The 14,765-nt window shown below is 48.4% G+C and overlaps 1 protein-coding gene across 6 annotated transcripts in view; it reads right to left on the bottom strand.

Annotated features, from left to right (window-relative positions):
* SMARCC2 (SWI/SNF related BAF chromatin remodeling complex subunit C2) overlaps window positions 1–14,765 on the bottom strand; it is a 501,863-nt gene that overhangs the window by 327,471 nt on the left and 159,627 nt on the right. For all 6 annotated transcript variants that reach the window (XM_085600307.1, XM_085600305.1, XM_085600303.1 and 3 more), the window contains exons 11-14: window positions 14,069–14,193; window positions 13,105–13,164; window positions 6,147–6,184; window positions 5,226–5,356 (exon numbers count right to left, since the gene is read on the bottom strand). In XM_085600307.1, coding sequence (XP_085456433.1) covers window positions 5,226–5,356; window positions 6,147–6,184; window positions 13,105–13,164; window positions 14,069–14,193 — 354 coding nt within the window. The remainder of the gene's footprint in view (window positions 1–5,225; window positions 5,357–6,146; window positions 6,185–13,104; window positions 13,165–14,068; window positions 14,194–14,765) is intronic.

Below are 14,765 nucleotides of genomic sequence, written 5' to 3' on the forward strand. Positions count from 1 at the left end.
AGAATCTTCGTTGTAGCCTTTGTTCGTTTTTGAGGCTCAAAAGCACCCTGCACCCAGCCGCCCGAGTGCCCCTGGCAGTGCAATCTCTACTCTACTTCCCCATTTGCCCTAAGCAAGTGACCAGGAGCCCAGCTCCCACAGCCGCGTGGCCTGCTAGCCAAAAGCCACCAACCAAGGGCCCCCTGCCTCCCATACGATAACATTGGGCCTAACTCACTCTGCACCCGGCTGCCCCTGTGCTGCGGAGGGTGTAACAACTGTACTGACCTGACCCTGGGAGACCCCTGAGTCTATGCCTAGAACCTTAAATCTGCCAGTCGAGTACTTACCCAAAAGCCGATAACTCTCCTTTCTTCCATAGGGTAACACTGACTGGTGTCACTTGGAAATTCTTCTAAGTGTGGAGTTTGTAAACTTTAAAATATTCACCTAAAATCAACCGAGTAACGAAAACGAAAATACTCACCTGCTATCAGGAGAGATCTCAGTGCTGGATCTTGGTGCCCAGCACTGACCCTGAAAAGTAATTACAACCATACTTACCGCTAACCCAATTTTCTTCCATAGGAAACCATTGACTGTTTTTCTGTGAAATTTCTTCTGTGTCGATTTGTGCAAACTGCAAATATTCTTTAAAAATCACACCAACTGTGAAAACGTAATTACTTACCTGTTTCAGATAGGTGTCCCAGTGCTGAACCTTGGAGCCCAGTACCGGATTACAAAAGTAACAAGAACATACTTTACCTATAACTTGAAATTCCTCCCATAGGATAACATTGCCTGGTTTTTGCTGAAAAAAGTGTTGATTTTGCAAACTTGCAAATATTAGTTAAAAATCGCCTGTATAACCAAAACACATTCTTTCAACTGTTTACAGGTGATGCACCAGTGCTGGACCCAGGATCCAACACTGAGTTAGAAAAAGTAACAATAACCCCACTTACCTGCTAAGTGAAATTCCTCCCACAGGATAACATTGGTGATTCTATGAGAAAAAGTTTCTAAGTGTCAACTTTTAAAATACCAAAATATTGCTTAAAAATCACTACTGTAACCAAAACGCTTTTACTCAACTGTTTACAGGAAATGTCCCAGGACTGAATCCAGGATCCAGTCCTGTGGTTAGATAAGTAATCCTTAAAGTAACTAATTGCATTTAACTAGAAGTTCCCATTGAGCTCAATGTATTAATGAGTTTGAAATTGTGTTGCCTATTGCAACAACTGTGTCTATTGTATTCAAAGCCTATTGCATATTGAAAGTATTTATCTAAAGCCTCTCATTCAGAGAAAGTATATTTTGAAATCTATTGTTGGTTCTAAAATAAAACAACCATATATTTGTATACATAACCATTGGCCTAGAGTTCAGTTCTTGAGTGTGTGAGACCATTTGCTGACTGAGTGTGTGCAACAAATGCTTTACACTGTCCTCTGATACTGCCTTACTGCTCGACCAAGCTACCACTTTAGAGAGTAAGGTTATATCTAACTTTAGCCTCTGCCAAACCTCTGGGGACTGTGGACTCTGTGCACACTGTACTTATTTGGGAACAGTATATACAGAGCCACTTTCTCAAAGCCTCTACATCTCAATCTATCTATCTCAGGTCCTAGAAAGTGTGTTTCCCGGAGCAGGGCGATTTGGGCTCCTCTACCCATAAGGAATCTATGTATATGGTTTCTCTTGAGTGGAGATCCCATTCCCTTGACATTCCAGGATATAACAACCAAACCCTTTGTAAGATTAGGTGCGTTCGCCATGTTCACAGGTCAGGACCTTGCATCCATCCATCCCCCTACTTCCCCTCACATCAACCCGTACATCGGACCCCTACCCTTTCCAGGAATTAGAGTGTAACAAAGGGAAGGAAATTAGAAGGGGAAACGATAAAAGAAAAACTAAACCCAAACATCAACTCCCATACCCTAGGGCAGCAAGACAACGGTCTGCCGTCCAAACCATTTATAGCAACCATGTGATTACCAAATGTCTCTTCTGGCCAGCCTGTGTGGGCTTTACAAGAGGAGGTGTGCCTTGTTATGTTGTCTGAACTCAATGCGTAGTGTGGTAGCCCACTATCTGTTACGTACGTTTGTAAATTCTGGTTTAAGGGTAATCCTGTGCAGGGCAAGGAGCGGTTTCCCACCCCTTTCGTAATCTCAGCCACTACTCATCTCCCGTGTTCACAGAGGGGTCGGCCTCGACTAATCCTCTCCCCCCACCCCCTGACTGTGCATACCTATTACAGTTCATACATTATAAAGGATATCTAACAATATGATCCGCAGTGTGTGGTGTCACATCGGGCAATCTATTCTCTTCGTCGCCAGAGGTGGTAAGATCAGTTCTCCCAGATTTCCGTTCCGATGATGAGTCTCTGTCTTTGGGTGTATGCTGGGGCCCTCCTATCTCAGCCACCGCTTGTAGTGCCACAGCTCTTTCAACTTCGGTCTGTCAAGCCGTGGGACCTTTTCCCATACCACTGTGGCAGCGCCTTCGAGCTCATTTTCAACTGGACCACTTCCGCTTTATATTCTTCTAGCCATGCCCAGGCTAGGTCTGGAGTGTTGCAAAAGTGGGTGGTGCCATCTATGATTATCCAAAACTTCGATGGGTACATGAGAGTATTGTATCCCCTGTTCTCTAAGCACTCTCTTGACTGCTGCATATGATGCTCTCTTTGACTGCACTGCAGCAGTATAGTCCGGATATATGGAGACTTTTTGATTTTCTATTGTGAACGGGCCTTTAGTGAGGGCTTGCTGCAGTATGATATTGCGATCGCTATAGTGTAGTAATCTTGCCACTACAGATCGAGGGGGTCTGCCAGGTGCTAGTGATCTATAGAGAACTCTGTGCGCTCTTTCCAATGCATAGAAAGGAGTTAAATCCTCCGCTGCAACATTCTGACTATCAGGCTCTCTAAATACTCTATCATGCATCCCGCTTGTAATCGCCTCCAGGATCTTGGTTAGCTGTAAACTGATTGAGTCCGGTAGGGGGTCAGTGTGGTCAGAGTCTGCGTTAAGGGGCAGCAGAGAAGGCGGAGGCGGGCAACCCCACAACCCACGGGTCGGGCCTTTAGCCACCACGTCATTCCTTGATTGTCTAGGCCTCGCAGGCCTCAGTTCTGGTGTATTTCTTCCCCCGGGACGGTGGGCAGAGCCACCCACCTCCTCCCCAGGTCCGCCTCCGCAGCCAGCGCTGTCCAGACCGGATTCCTGGTCCAGCCCCTCCTTCACTTTCTCTCGGGTTGCACCGCTTAGTCCACGTTTCCCCTACAGACGCTTATCTTTCCACGCATCTCTTAACAGTAATCCGGGGGCTCTTTTGTACGTCCGCGGGTCTTCTCGGCCACACCAGGCGCACGCAGCAGCTGCCAGTCGCAGTCCACGTCCACCACAGGATTTCACTCACTGCCAGCTATGAGAAAGGGCGACGGGACGCCTCTGCAGCTCCTGGGTCTGGCCCGTGCCGGCTGTGTCACTCCTTGGTGGGGTCTCTAGGCCTCAACACTGGCGTGCCACAGCGCCTGAAGACCATGGACCAAGCCGCTCATCTCTCCCGCCACTCCCCCGCTGCTTCTGCTGGGGGAGCACAGTGTTCGGTGCGGACTCAAGGTCCGAGTCTCACCGCCGCTTTGTCACAAAGCGCACCTCCACCCCAGGTCGTCTCTCTGCGCCTTCACGTCTCATCACAAGTTGCAGCAGTCGGGGCACCCATCCCAGTCTTCGGCTCTTCGTTATCGCGGCAGGTAGGAGGGCTTTTTCTCCCGTCACTAGCCAGAATTTACCACTGAAGTCCTTCGGCTGGTCTCCGTGCCTCTCCCTTCACTTTTTCATGCAGGAGTCTCGCCAAATTCAGGATAATTATCGGGCTGATGCCGGAGCTCTGTTATAGAACGTCCAGCCCAATCGCCATCTTGGCCACGCCGGGCCATCACCATTATAACAAACATCGGCAAAAGAAAAATTGTTTTTGGTCTCAAAAAGCACACGCTGCCACAGTAGTTACTGGCACTGAAGAAAACTACTTTGTGTGCCGATATGCTCCTTGTGAAAGAGCAGAATGCTGTCACTCAGAGTGAAGCCAGCCGATACAGAGAGAGAGAGAGAGACAGAATTTTAATCAACTCAAAAGGTCGTCAGCACCAGACCAAATTAGGGGCCCAATTAATAAAGAAAGTCTCAAAAGTGCACCCATGGTACGTGTCTTCGTATTAAGTGCAGCTATACGGCTTTCGTGAATTCCCAAGTATTTACAGTAGTAGGAGAAGAAATAGTACTCCTAGAAAATATTTATGAACTGCATTTCAGCATGAGCAAACACGTGTAGATTTGTTCATGCGAAAATCTGAGCGTTTGCAAGTTCACTTTCCCTCCAACCACTTGTTTCCCAACTCTGGAAGAAGGTTTACGTCTACCATTGTCAGGAGTAAATTTCCAACATTTCTCAGTATGAAAAAAGATTAGACAAGAGTTGTTGAAAACCCTTAAAACATGCAAGTTAGTAGGTTTGCACAGACTCAAAAGGGCCTTTTAACCCTGGAACTATTGCTTACCACTACCTTCAGCCCCAGTATCTGCGAAAACATTGCAACATATGGTTATTGTAAGTAGTCAAACACTACTATGGTATGAGCCCTGGCATAATCAGAGAGGCTGTATCAGAGCACTTATATAATGAGATTGCTGCCATAATTTGTCGCCGCACTACATGGCACCAAAGGGACAAGTGGATTTTGTTACAGGACAAGTAGATTTATGAAGCAATCTGCCCCATGGACCAGTAGATATTTTATTAAATGCCACACCCCTGTCTCTACTATCAGCCTTATGTTGTCAATGTTACTGCATACCCACATCAATGTTGTACCCCTTTGCAAAATTCTATTCAGCGCTTTTGGTGAAAGTGGCCTGCAAAATAAAATTGATTTGTCCTCAATTTTGCAGTGTTTAAAAATCACACTGGTCAAAACTTAGCAGAACCATGCATTTGTGAATCTGTGAAATTCAGTATAAGCCCTCACTTTTTCTAATGTCCACCACCTTCTGCACATACAGACAGACACAGTGATTCACATGTACACCGCACAATACCAGCATGTGAAGGGGCAACTGCTTCTCCTGTATGAACCCTCACCCCTCAGTTATAGATAGCACTATTCTTTTATCATCAACTCTTTAGTCTTCCTCTTTGCCTGCTAACTCTTAAGTTACCTATTGTAGTCAAACCAGGCCGCGTAGCTGGGAATGATGATGTGGTGCGTCTGCTCTGTTACGTTGTCTTCATGTAGATCAGTGCTTTTCACCTGCTCGCCTTTCACGGATGCTGTACCATCGTCCTCCTCCTAGGGGTAGAGAACCCATGTTCAGTTTCTCAGGATAGAAGAGCATTATACTTTACCCAGCCCCAAGCATGGACTGCAGCCTATCCTAGCAAGCACTCCACACCATCTCCTATGAAGGCTGCAGCCATAAACATAAAAAAGAACCAAAGGAAGAGCTTCCAAGCACCTTGCATTAGAGGTAGGCACACCAGACCATCCTAGCTTACCACAGACACGGACCACCAAAATCACCCAAGGTATCGCTTCACTGGGTACTGCACCCAGAAACATAACATCTAAGAGATCACTATAAAAAATGCATCCCCCACCAGCACATGATTGGTGCTTACTCTCCCAAACTTCCCCATTCACTGCCAACCAGAACGAGCTGCGTCTCTCAAAGACAATACCTTGTAAGGGAGGACGCACCCACTCCTCTAAACATCACAATGAACCAAGAGAAATGAAGACAGAAATGGTTCAACAGCAAAATGGACGGTTAAAGAGTTTGTGAAGTGGAGTTCTACAGAGATAAAATGCACATTAATCAGTTACTTATCCAAAATGCTAATCATATGTTGGCCCTCTGTGTAACGAGTTGGTGATGTGTGCCCAGTTTCTACCTTGTGACTCACTGATGTCACTAAGCAGCTACAGCCACCTCTCACTTCGTGAAACATTACCCTTAGCCAGTCTGCAACCCAAAACAAATAGCTCTCATTGTCATAAAATGCCCTGGCATCCTGCTGCCCCCTTCCATTTCCCAATCTGCTGCAAAGTAACCAACCCAGGGGATTCTGATCACTCTCACCTTGGCCACCAGCTCTGATGCCTCATCCTCTGGTTCATCTAAAAGAAAAAGACAGTTGAGGAATGAGGCAAGCATCTCGACACACATACCAAAAATGAATAATATCTTATCGGGATAATGAGAGGTAGCAACATGTTCTGTATGTATTTAAGAACACATAGCTAGAGGTAACATGCAAAGAATTGAATATGCTACTTACCAGTATGCATCTGTTCTTGGCATGTAGGGCTGCTGACATTCATATCTGTGCATAGATCGCCGCCTAGTGTTGGGTCCGGATGTTTGCACGTTGTTGTCCTGGAAGAGTCTTCGAAGTATCCTTGGATAGGTGACTCCTCCCCTGGACTACAGTGCGCATGGGCATCCTCTCCATCCTCAGATTGTTTTTCGCCATTGTGGCAGTGATGGAGTAGATACAGAAAGTGATGACCATGCTTGCAGTAATTCTGAGAGCTGCAGCTGCGACAGGCGCCGGGGAGGAGGGAGGGCGATATGAATGTCAGCAGCCCTACATGCCAAGAACAGATGCATACTGGTAAGTAGCATATTCAGTTCGAGGCATGTGGGCTGCTGAATTCATATCTGTGCATAGAATACATAGCAGTGCCCTCTATTGGCGGCGGCTACCCGTGCCAGCTGCAGCGGTCTGAAAAAGTGTTTTGAGAACAGCCTGTCCTACAGCTGCCTGCTGTTTTGACTGCACATCTACGCAATAGTGTTTTGTAAATGTGTGTGTAGTGGACCATGTGGCTCCTCTGCATATATCATGCAGGGGAATATTTCCTAGGAAGGCCATGGAAGCCCCCAACTTACGTGTTGAGTGGGCTCGTGGTGGAATAGTTAATGTGCGTTTTGCTTTTTGATAACAGATTTGAATACACTTAACTATCCATCTGGCTATCCCTGCTTTGGAGATGGCGTTACCTTTGTGGTGTGGGGCAAAGGCAACGAACAGTTGTTTTGTCTTCCTGAAGGGTTTAGTCCTGTCGATGTAGTACATGAGGGCCCTCCGTACATCTAGTGTATGTAGTGCCCTTTCTGCAACAATTTGTGGGTTTTGGAAGAAAACTGGCAGTTCAATAGTCTGATTCATGTGGAACTGCGATATTACTTTGGGCATGAATTTGGGGTTGGTACGTAGTACGACCCTGTTGGTGTGAACCTGTATAAATGGCTCTTGAACGGTTAGTGCCTGGAGTTCACTAACTCTTCTTAGGGAAGTGATCGCTACAAGGAAGGCCACTTTCCAGGTAAGGAATTGAATCTCGCATGAGTGTAGAGGTTCAAAGGGTGGACCCATCAGGCGTGTGAGGACCAAGTTGAGGTTCCACATTGGAGCCGGTGGGTGGCTTGGTGGAATGACTCGTTTGAGTCCTTCCAAGAATGCTTTGATGGCAGGCACTCTGAATAGAGAGAGGTGCTGCCTGGTTTGCAGATAGGCTGAGATTGCGGTCAAATGGACACGTATAGAGGTGTACGCCAGATTGCATCGATATAGGTGTAAGAGGTAACAGATGATGTTTTGGATGGATGCGTCCAGCGGGTTGATGTCATTATTACCGCAATAAATGACGAACCTTTTCCATTTGGCTGCATAGCAAGCCCTGGTAGTGGGTCTCCTGGCCTCCTTGATGATGTCCATACAGTCAGGTGGCAGGTTGAGATAGCCAAACTCTAGGACTTCAGGAGCCAGATCGCTAGGTTCAGCTGTTGCGGATCTGGGTGGTGAACCTCTCCATGGTTCTGCGTCAAATGCGCGGGTTTGATCCGCAGCCTTTGATGCGGCACCACGGAAAGTTCGAGGAAGGTGGTGTACCACGGCTGGCGTGCCCACGTGGGAGCAACTAGGACGAGTGTCAGGGAGTGTTGTCGGAGTTTGCGGGCTACTAGCGGTATCAATGGCGCCGGGGGAAAAGCGTACGCAAATCTGCCGGACCAGTTCATCCATATCGCATTGCCCTGCGACTGCGGATGTGGGAATCTGGCGGCGAAGCTGTGGCATTTTGCGTGTTCGCTTGTTGCGAATAGGTCTATCTCCGGATGACCCCACTGCTGGAAGTACGGTTGGAGTACTGATGGGTGTAACTCCCACTCGTGCATCTGGTGGCTGTGTCTGCTGAGCAGATCCGCCATCTGGTTGTCCTTGCCAGGGAGGTGTTCCGCCATGAGGAACATGTTCCTTTGAATGGCCCACTTCCACATGCTCTGAGCCAGATGAGACAACTGTGGAGAGTGTGTTCCTCCCTGTTTCTGTATGTAGTACATTGCGGTCATGTTGTCCGTCCGGATCAACACGACCTTGTTGCATAGATGTACTTTGAATGCCTTCATGGCTAGGAAGATTGCCATCAGTTCCAGAAGGTTGATGTGCAACTTCTTTTGTTGTGTTGTCCATAGTCCCTGCACTGTGTAGTGGAGTACATGAGCTCCCCATCCCTGTAGAGACGCGTCCGCTGTCAGTACTATCTGTGGGACAGGCTCTTGGAATGGTCGGCCCTTGCAAAGGTTTTGTGGATTCCACCAATGCAGAGAGTTGTATGCCCGACCGCTCACCAACACTAGGTCCTTTAACTGTCCTTGAGCCTGATTCCACTGACGTGCTAGGCACTCCTGAAGTGGGCGCATATGTAATCTCGCGTGTGGGACTATGAAGATGCAGGAGGCCATCATGCCTATCAACTGCATAAACACTCGCGCTGGAAGTGAGTGATTGGGTTTGAACTTGGAGATCAGCAGTTGTATGCTGTTGATCCTCACTAAATTTGGCTGAGCTGTGGCCGCCAGAGTGTCTATAGTCGCACCTAGGTACTGTTGTACGTGTGCGGGCTGGAGATGGGACTTTGGATAATTTAGTGAGAATCCCAGACTGTGAAGAAGGTGAATGGTGCGGGACATGTGGCTTGCACATTGCTGGGCTGACGTTGCTTGAACGAGCCAGTCGTCTAGGTAGGGGTAGACGTGTATATGCTGCCTCCGTAGATGTGCTGCCACCGTAGCTAGGCACTTCGTGAAAACCCTGGGCGCTGTTGTCACGCCGAAGGGAAGGACTTTGAACTGATAGTGCTGCCCCTGAACAGTGAACCTGAGGTATTTTTTGTGTGAGGGGTGGATGGGTATGTGAAAGTACGCATCCTTGAGGTCCAGTGTGGCTAGGAAGTCTCCCTGCTTGAGAAGCGGAAGGACTTGCTGTAGAGTGAGCATGTGAAAGTGCTCTGAAAGAATGTACTGGTTCAGGGGTCTCAGGTCTAATATAGGTCTGAGCGACCCGTCCTTTTTTGGAATTAAGAAGTAGAGGGAGTACACTCCCGTACCCTGCTCGTGGATGGGTACGACCTCTATAGCGCCTTTTAGAAGCATACTTTGCACTTCTTGCTGTAAGAGCGTTAAGTGCTCTGAGGACATAGGACGGCTTCTTGGTGGTATTGTGGGTGGAGTGGAGGTTAACTCCAGACAGTAACCGTATTTTACAATATCTTTGACCCACCTGTCCGTGGTGATGGAGTTCCACGTGGACAGGAACCTTTGTAGCCTTCCCCCGACAGGTGTTATGTGGTCGGGAGGAAGGGAGAGGGCGTCACTGCTTGTTCTTGGGGGAGGACCTGGTGTTGCCGTAGCCACGTCCTCTGCCCTTTGTACTGGAGCCACGATATCCACCTCGGGTGTTTTTATCGTAGGTGGTCTGTGTATTGCCTTTGGTATATGTTTGTTGTGACCCCTGTCCTCTACCTGCTCCCTTGTTTCCGGGGCGACGAAAGGAGCCGCTCCGAAAGGACTGAGTTTGTAGGGCGCCCATGGACTTTGCAGTGTCCGTGTCCTTTTTTATCTTTTCGAGGGTGGTGTCAACCTCTGGCCCGAATAAATAGTCGGGGTTGACGGGCTGGTTCAGTATATTGTTTCGTACCTCAGGCTTGAATCCTGAGATCCGTAGCCAGGCATGTCGTCGCAGCATGACGCTTGTGTTTATGGCTCTGGCAGCCGTGTCTGCAGCATCTAGTGCACATTTGATGGAAGCGTTCGTGAGTAGCTGTCCTTCTCTGATGAGCATTTCTGCGCCTTCCTTGAACTGGTCAGGGAGATGTTGGAATATTTGCTCCAGTGTGTCATAGTGCGCTCTATCATAGCGAGCAAGGAGCGCTTGAGTGTTGGCTATGCGCCATATGTTGGCAGCTTGGGCGGCAACTCGCTTGCCAGAGGTCTCTAACACCTTGGACTCTTTGTCCGGGGGAGGAGCGTCACCTGTCGTTTGCGAGTGTGCCCTCTTGCGTGCATTCGCTACGACGATGGAGTCGAGTGGTAATTGGCCTCTGATGTAAGTAGGATCCCCAGGTGCTGATCTGTATTTTTTATCAATCCTGGGGTTTATCACTCGTGCCCTGGTGGGTTCCTTGAAAATGTCCTTGGCTGGTTTGAGGACCCCCTTCAACATTGGCAGAGTCTTTACATGTCTTTCTGAGGATGCAAAGGTGTCCATTAGAAAGTCATCTCCGATGGTATCAGAGTGAAGCTGTACCCCATGGTTATTTGCAGCACGTTCAATAAGAGCGTTGAACGCCGCAGTATCCTCCGTAGGAGATGTTTTTGCCCCATAGAGTTGTTGGTCCTGTGCATCGAGAGGTGCACTGGGGTCTGCAGGGTCGCCCCAAGTTTGATCAGGGCCCTGCTGGTCATCAGGGTCCGTGTCTACATGGTAGGGGACATCCATGTAGTCCTCCAATGCATCCGTATCGGAGCGTGTGGGGGAGAACCGGTGTGGATCCTGGTAGGATGAATGGAAGGGTTCATAAAGGAGAGGTTCCGATTCTACAGGCAGCTTCCTTTTTAGTGGGATCCTGAAAGGGTCCAATGGCGGCTCCGAAGTTATCCTTCGGTCGTGGAGAATCATCCTGCCAGTGTCGGCGTCGATGACACGTGCCGGAGACGTCTCAGCAGGTGTGACCGTAGGTTGGGTGACCCGTGTCCTGAGTTGGAACATTTTTGGGATTGTCGACGGAGGCAAGCCGAAGGTAATGTTGGCCGGCACCTAAGAGGCTGCCGGAGCTCCGATCGAACCGGAACCCGACGTGTCCTGGAGGACAGCCGTGGTTTTGCTGCCTTGCGTCGCACCAGGTCGTACTTGGGGCGCCTTTGAGGCTTTGGCACCGGCCAGGTTCGTAGAGGCGGCCGTGGATTTTTTCGGCGCCGGCGGTTCATCGAATCGAGGTGCGGAGATCACCGTCGAAGTCTTCGATACGTGAGGCTTAGGTGTCGTCGAGGGAGCGATGCGAGACACAGCAGGCGGTACGGCCCTCGGTGTCGTTGGTGCCGGTAGCCGAGCAGGTTTGGCGGTGCCGATGGCCTTTTTCCGTTTGTCGACTCCAACGTCGCCCGCTTCAAGTTCGGCACCGAAGTCTCTCTTGGTGCGGTCGGTGCCGATGCGTTGCGCTGGCGTCGAAGGCCTCGATCCGACCAGCGCCACTTTCAGTTTCGGTTTCGGTGGAACCGGAGCAGCTTTCGGTTTCGGTTTTGTGGTAGGGAAACCAGCTTGTTTATGCAGTAATGGCTGCCGCTGAACGTCCGAGGCCGGGCCCGAGGGCGGGGCCGAAGAACTGCGGGATGGGTCTCGGGTAAGGCCCGAAGGCGATCCCTCGACCGGAGCCATAGGCTGTGGCACTGGTGTTTCTTCGGTTTGAACAGGTAGGCCTTGTTCATCATTGGAGCTACTCTCTTCGGCCCCTAAGGCCTCCTCGTCGTCTCCTACCTCGGTGTCGTCTTCACCTCTGTGGAAGAGTGACTCGTCTACCTCGTCCGATCCGGGTTCGTGTTCGGAAACGGGACTGGAGGGCAAGACTTCTAGTTCCTCGACGTCTTCGGCCTCGAAGATGTCTGTTGGGGCCGGTGCCGCGTGCTGCGCCTCGAGTCTCGCCGCTCGTCGATTCCGTAGAGTCTTCTTGGAACGGAACCGGGCACAGGCCATGCATGTCGATTCGTCGTGGTCCGGCGAAAGGCATTTGTTGCACACCGGATGGACGTCGATGTGTGGGTACTTCGCATTGCATACCGGACACCTTTTGAATGGCGTCCTCGATTCCATCGTCGAAGTAGTCGATGGACAGGTAAATGCGAAAGAAGTCGGTGCTGAAAGTTAGTAAACTAACAGGATTGTATCGAAACCCGATCGATAAACAGTACCGACGCAAACTAAAGGCCTTTTGGCCTCGACAAAATATTTTCCTAACTTGAGCTAAGATAGCACATCCGAACCCAATGGCGGAAAAAAACAATCTGAGGATGGAGAGGATGCCCATGCGCACTGTAGTCCAGGGGAGGAGTCACCTATCCAAGGATACTTCGAAGACTCTTCCAGGACAACAACGTGCAAACATCCGGACCCAACACTAGGCGGCGATCTATGCACAGATATGAATTCAGCAGCCCACATGCCTCGAACTATCATTTCATGTGCTAATAGAAAGGTCTTCAACATTTGCTTACTATCACTTTAAAAAAAAGAAATGTAAACAATGGATAGCAGGAACGTACTATTACTTTCACCAGAGGGAGGTCTCTAAAAGGTTGCTAGAGGAGTTTATACATTTTTTTGCTTGTTTAAGAAAGAAGGTTCCTTTATCCTTGAAATACACCACAAAATACACAAAAAGCATATCCTTGTATTGCTAAGGAAACTCTGACTTCTTCCTTTTCATACTATCGATCATTAGTACAGAACGAGGCTCCTATTCATGCATCATTAAGAATAATCCGGAAAGTTACTGTGTCACAGCTAGCTGAGCATGCTACAAAAGGTTCTCACACACAGAGAAGGTCATAAGTGATGATTTGCAAGAAATAAAAACAAGGATAAGAAATACCGTGCCAAAGAGCTGCACATGAAATCGGTTATGTAGGGTTTCATGTCGCGCATAGCATGGGCAGTAATGTTACTTGAGAGGCAGGGAAAGTATCAAGAAAATCATCATACCAAGGTCAGTCATTGTTCCACCCTTTACTGGTGCAGTTTCTGAATCTTTCTTCGTACTGACTGTATTCAAGAAAGGAAGAAAAGATGTTCAAAAGGACACAAGGTATAGTTTTGCATTATGCAATAACATGCCCGCACTGGCTAGCTGCTTGCTCCACAGAAACTGTACATGGCTCCCGCATTGACATTTTAGCACAGAATATAGGGCCTTAAAGAGCATAAACAATGAATCTCATTCCACAGCTGTGAATACGTTCAATTTATTTATGAGAATCTTTAAATAAAAAACAATTCAGTTATAAGGATATTGTGCCAGATCGTTACAGAATACTGAATATTTATTTGGGTATGAGCAGTTCAATACCTTTAAAGCGGACAAAATAATATGCAAGACCTGGCTCTTCGACTGAATGAAGCTGCTTACCTCCTGCCCCCCACCCCCCCCCCCCCCCGTTTCCCCCCCACCCCTTGAGACCCTTATGGATGAGTAGCGTCCTTACAATTCCCTGATTGATTGGTTTATAGCACAAATTGTACAGATGTAAGTTCGCTAACGCATAACGCGGTATAGTTCTCAAAATGAAGGGTACCGGCAGACATTCTTTGAGGATATTTCTTGATCATCACCTGGTGCACCCACAGGAAATAGTGTAGGAGGCAATGATTCATGAGCGATGGCTGTGGAAGAGCTCCAGGGAATTATGCAAGAGGTTTGGATGTGGGGAGCTGTGGGGCATGATTCAGTAGAGTGTGCTGTAGGTGAACTGCACTGAATGGTGGAAGAGCATAGGCTGTGAGTGAATTGCAGGGAATGACATACCAGCATGGAGTGCTTAGGGAATGGTTCAAGAACGGAATAGAATGGACTCTGATCCTGTTGCCCCACTATCACTCAGAACAGATAAGTTCTCAAGCACCAAGCCAGAAAATTCAAAAGGTTTGTTAAGAGCAGAACAGCACCTACCTGCTTTGGGCAGCAGGACCTCCTCCACATTCGGAACTGGTGATGGCTCCTCCATGTCTTTTGTTAGGTCCTCCTGCTCCTCTTCGCGATGGCCACGTTTGGACTTATTGTATGGAGTAGTTGGGCTGCAAGACAAACAAGCAAGGAGCTGCTAAGGCAGAAACAAATACATCAGGCTTGATTTAAGTGGGTGACGTTTACAATGATGGCACCTGTCTGAACCAATATGTGCGTATTGGATAAGATTAGCATCTTTGTGTGACAAGAGATATTCATTTTGGGGCAAGGGTGCGATTGTCTGAATAATATACCATTTCATGTTACTGTGCTGGTAATGGTGACTTCTGGTTTTGATAATGCTGGATACCTCAATATTAAAATAACCCTTAAATCCTACAGCAACACAAAGTGTTATTGTCTCTGCAACTCCCATCCCAGCTCACAACACACCGGGGAATACTCTATCCTAACAAATGGTAGCTGGGTGGCTCAATGCTACATATGGGCCAGAAGTGGGGTGTGGGTGCACAGCAGTAATGGTATACACACAGCCCTGCCTTTGCTCTCTCTCTCTACAGTAAGACTCGGCAATCAATCTAGTAGGTTCCCAGCCTGTTTTTTGGAGGAATCATCTGCTGGGGCAGTGTTGTGCCACTGTGGTAACATTTTCGTTACAACTTAAATTAAGGAGCATGGT

Source organism: Triturus cristatus, chromosome 4_2 (genome assembly GCF_964204655.1).
Source record: "Triturus cristatus chromosome 4_2, aTriCri1.1, whole genome shotgun sequence".
Taxonomy (NCBI): domain Eukaryota; kingdom Metazoa; phylum Chordata; class Amphibia; order Caudata; family Salamandridae; genus Triturus; species Triturus cristatus.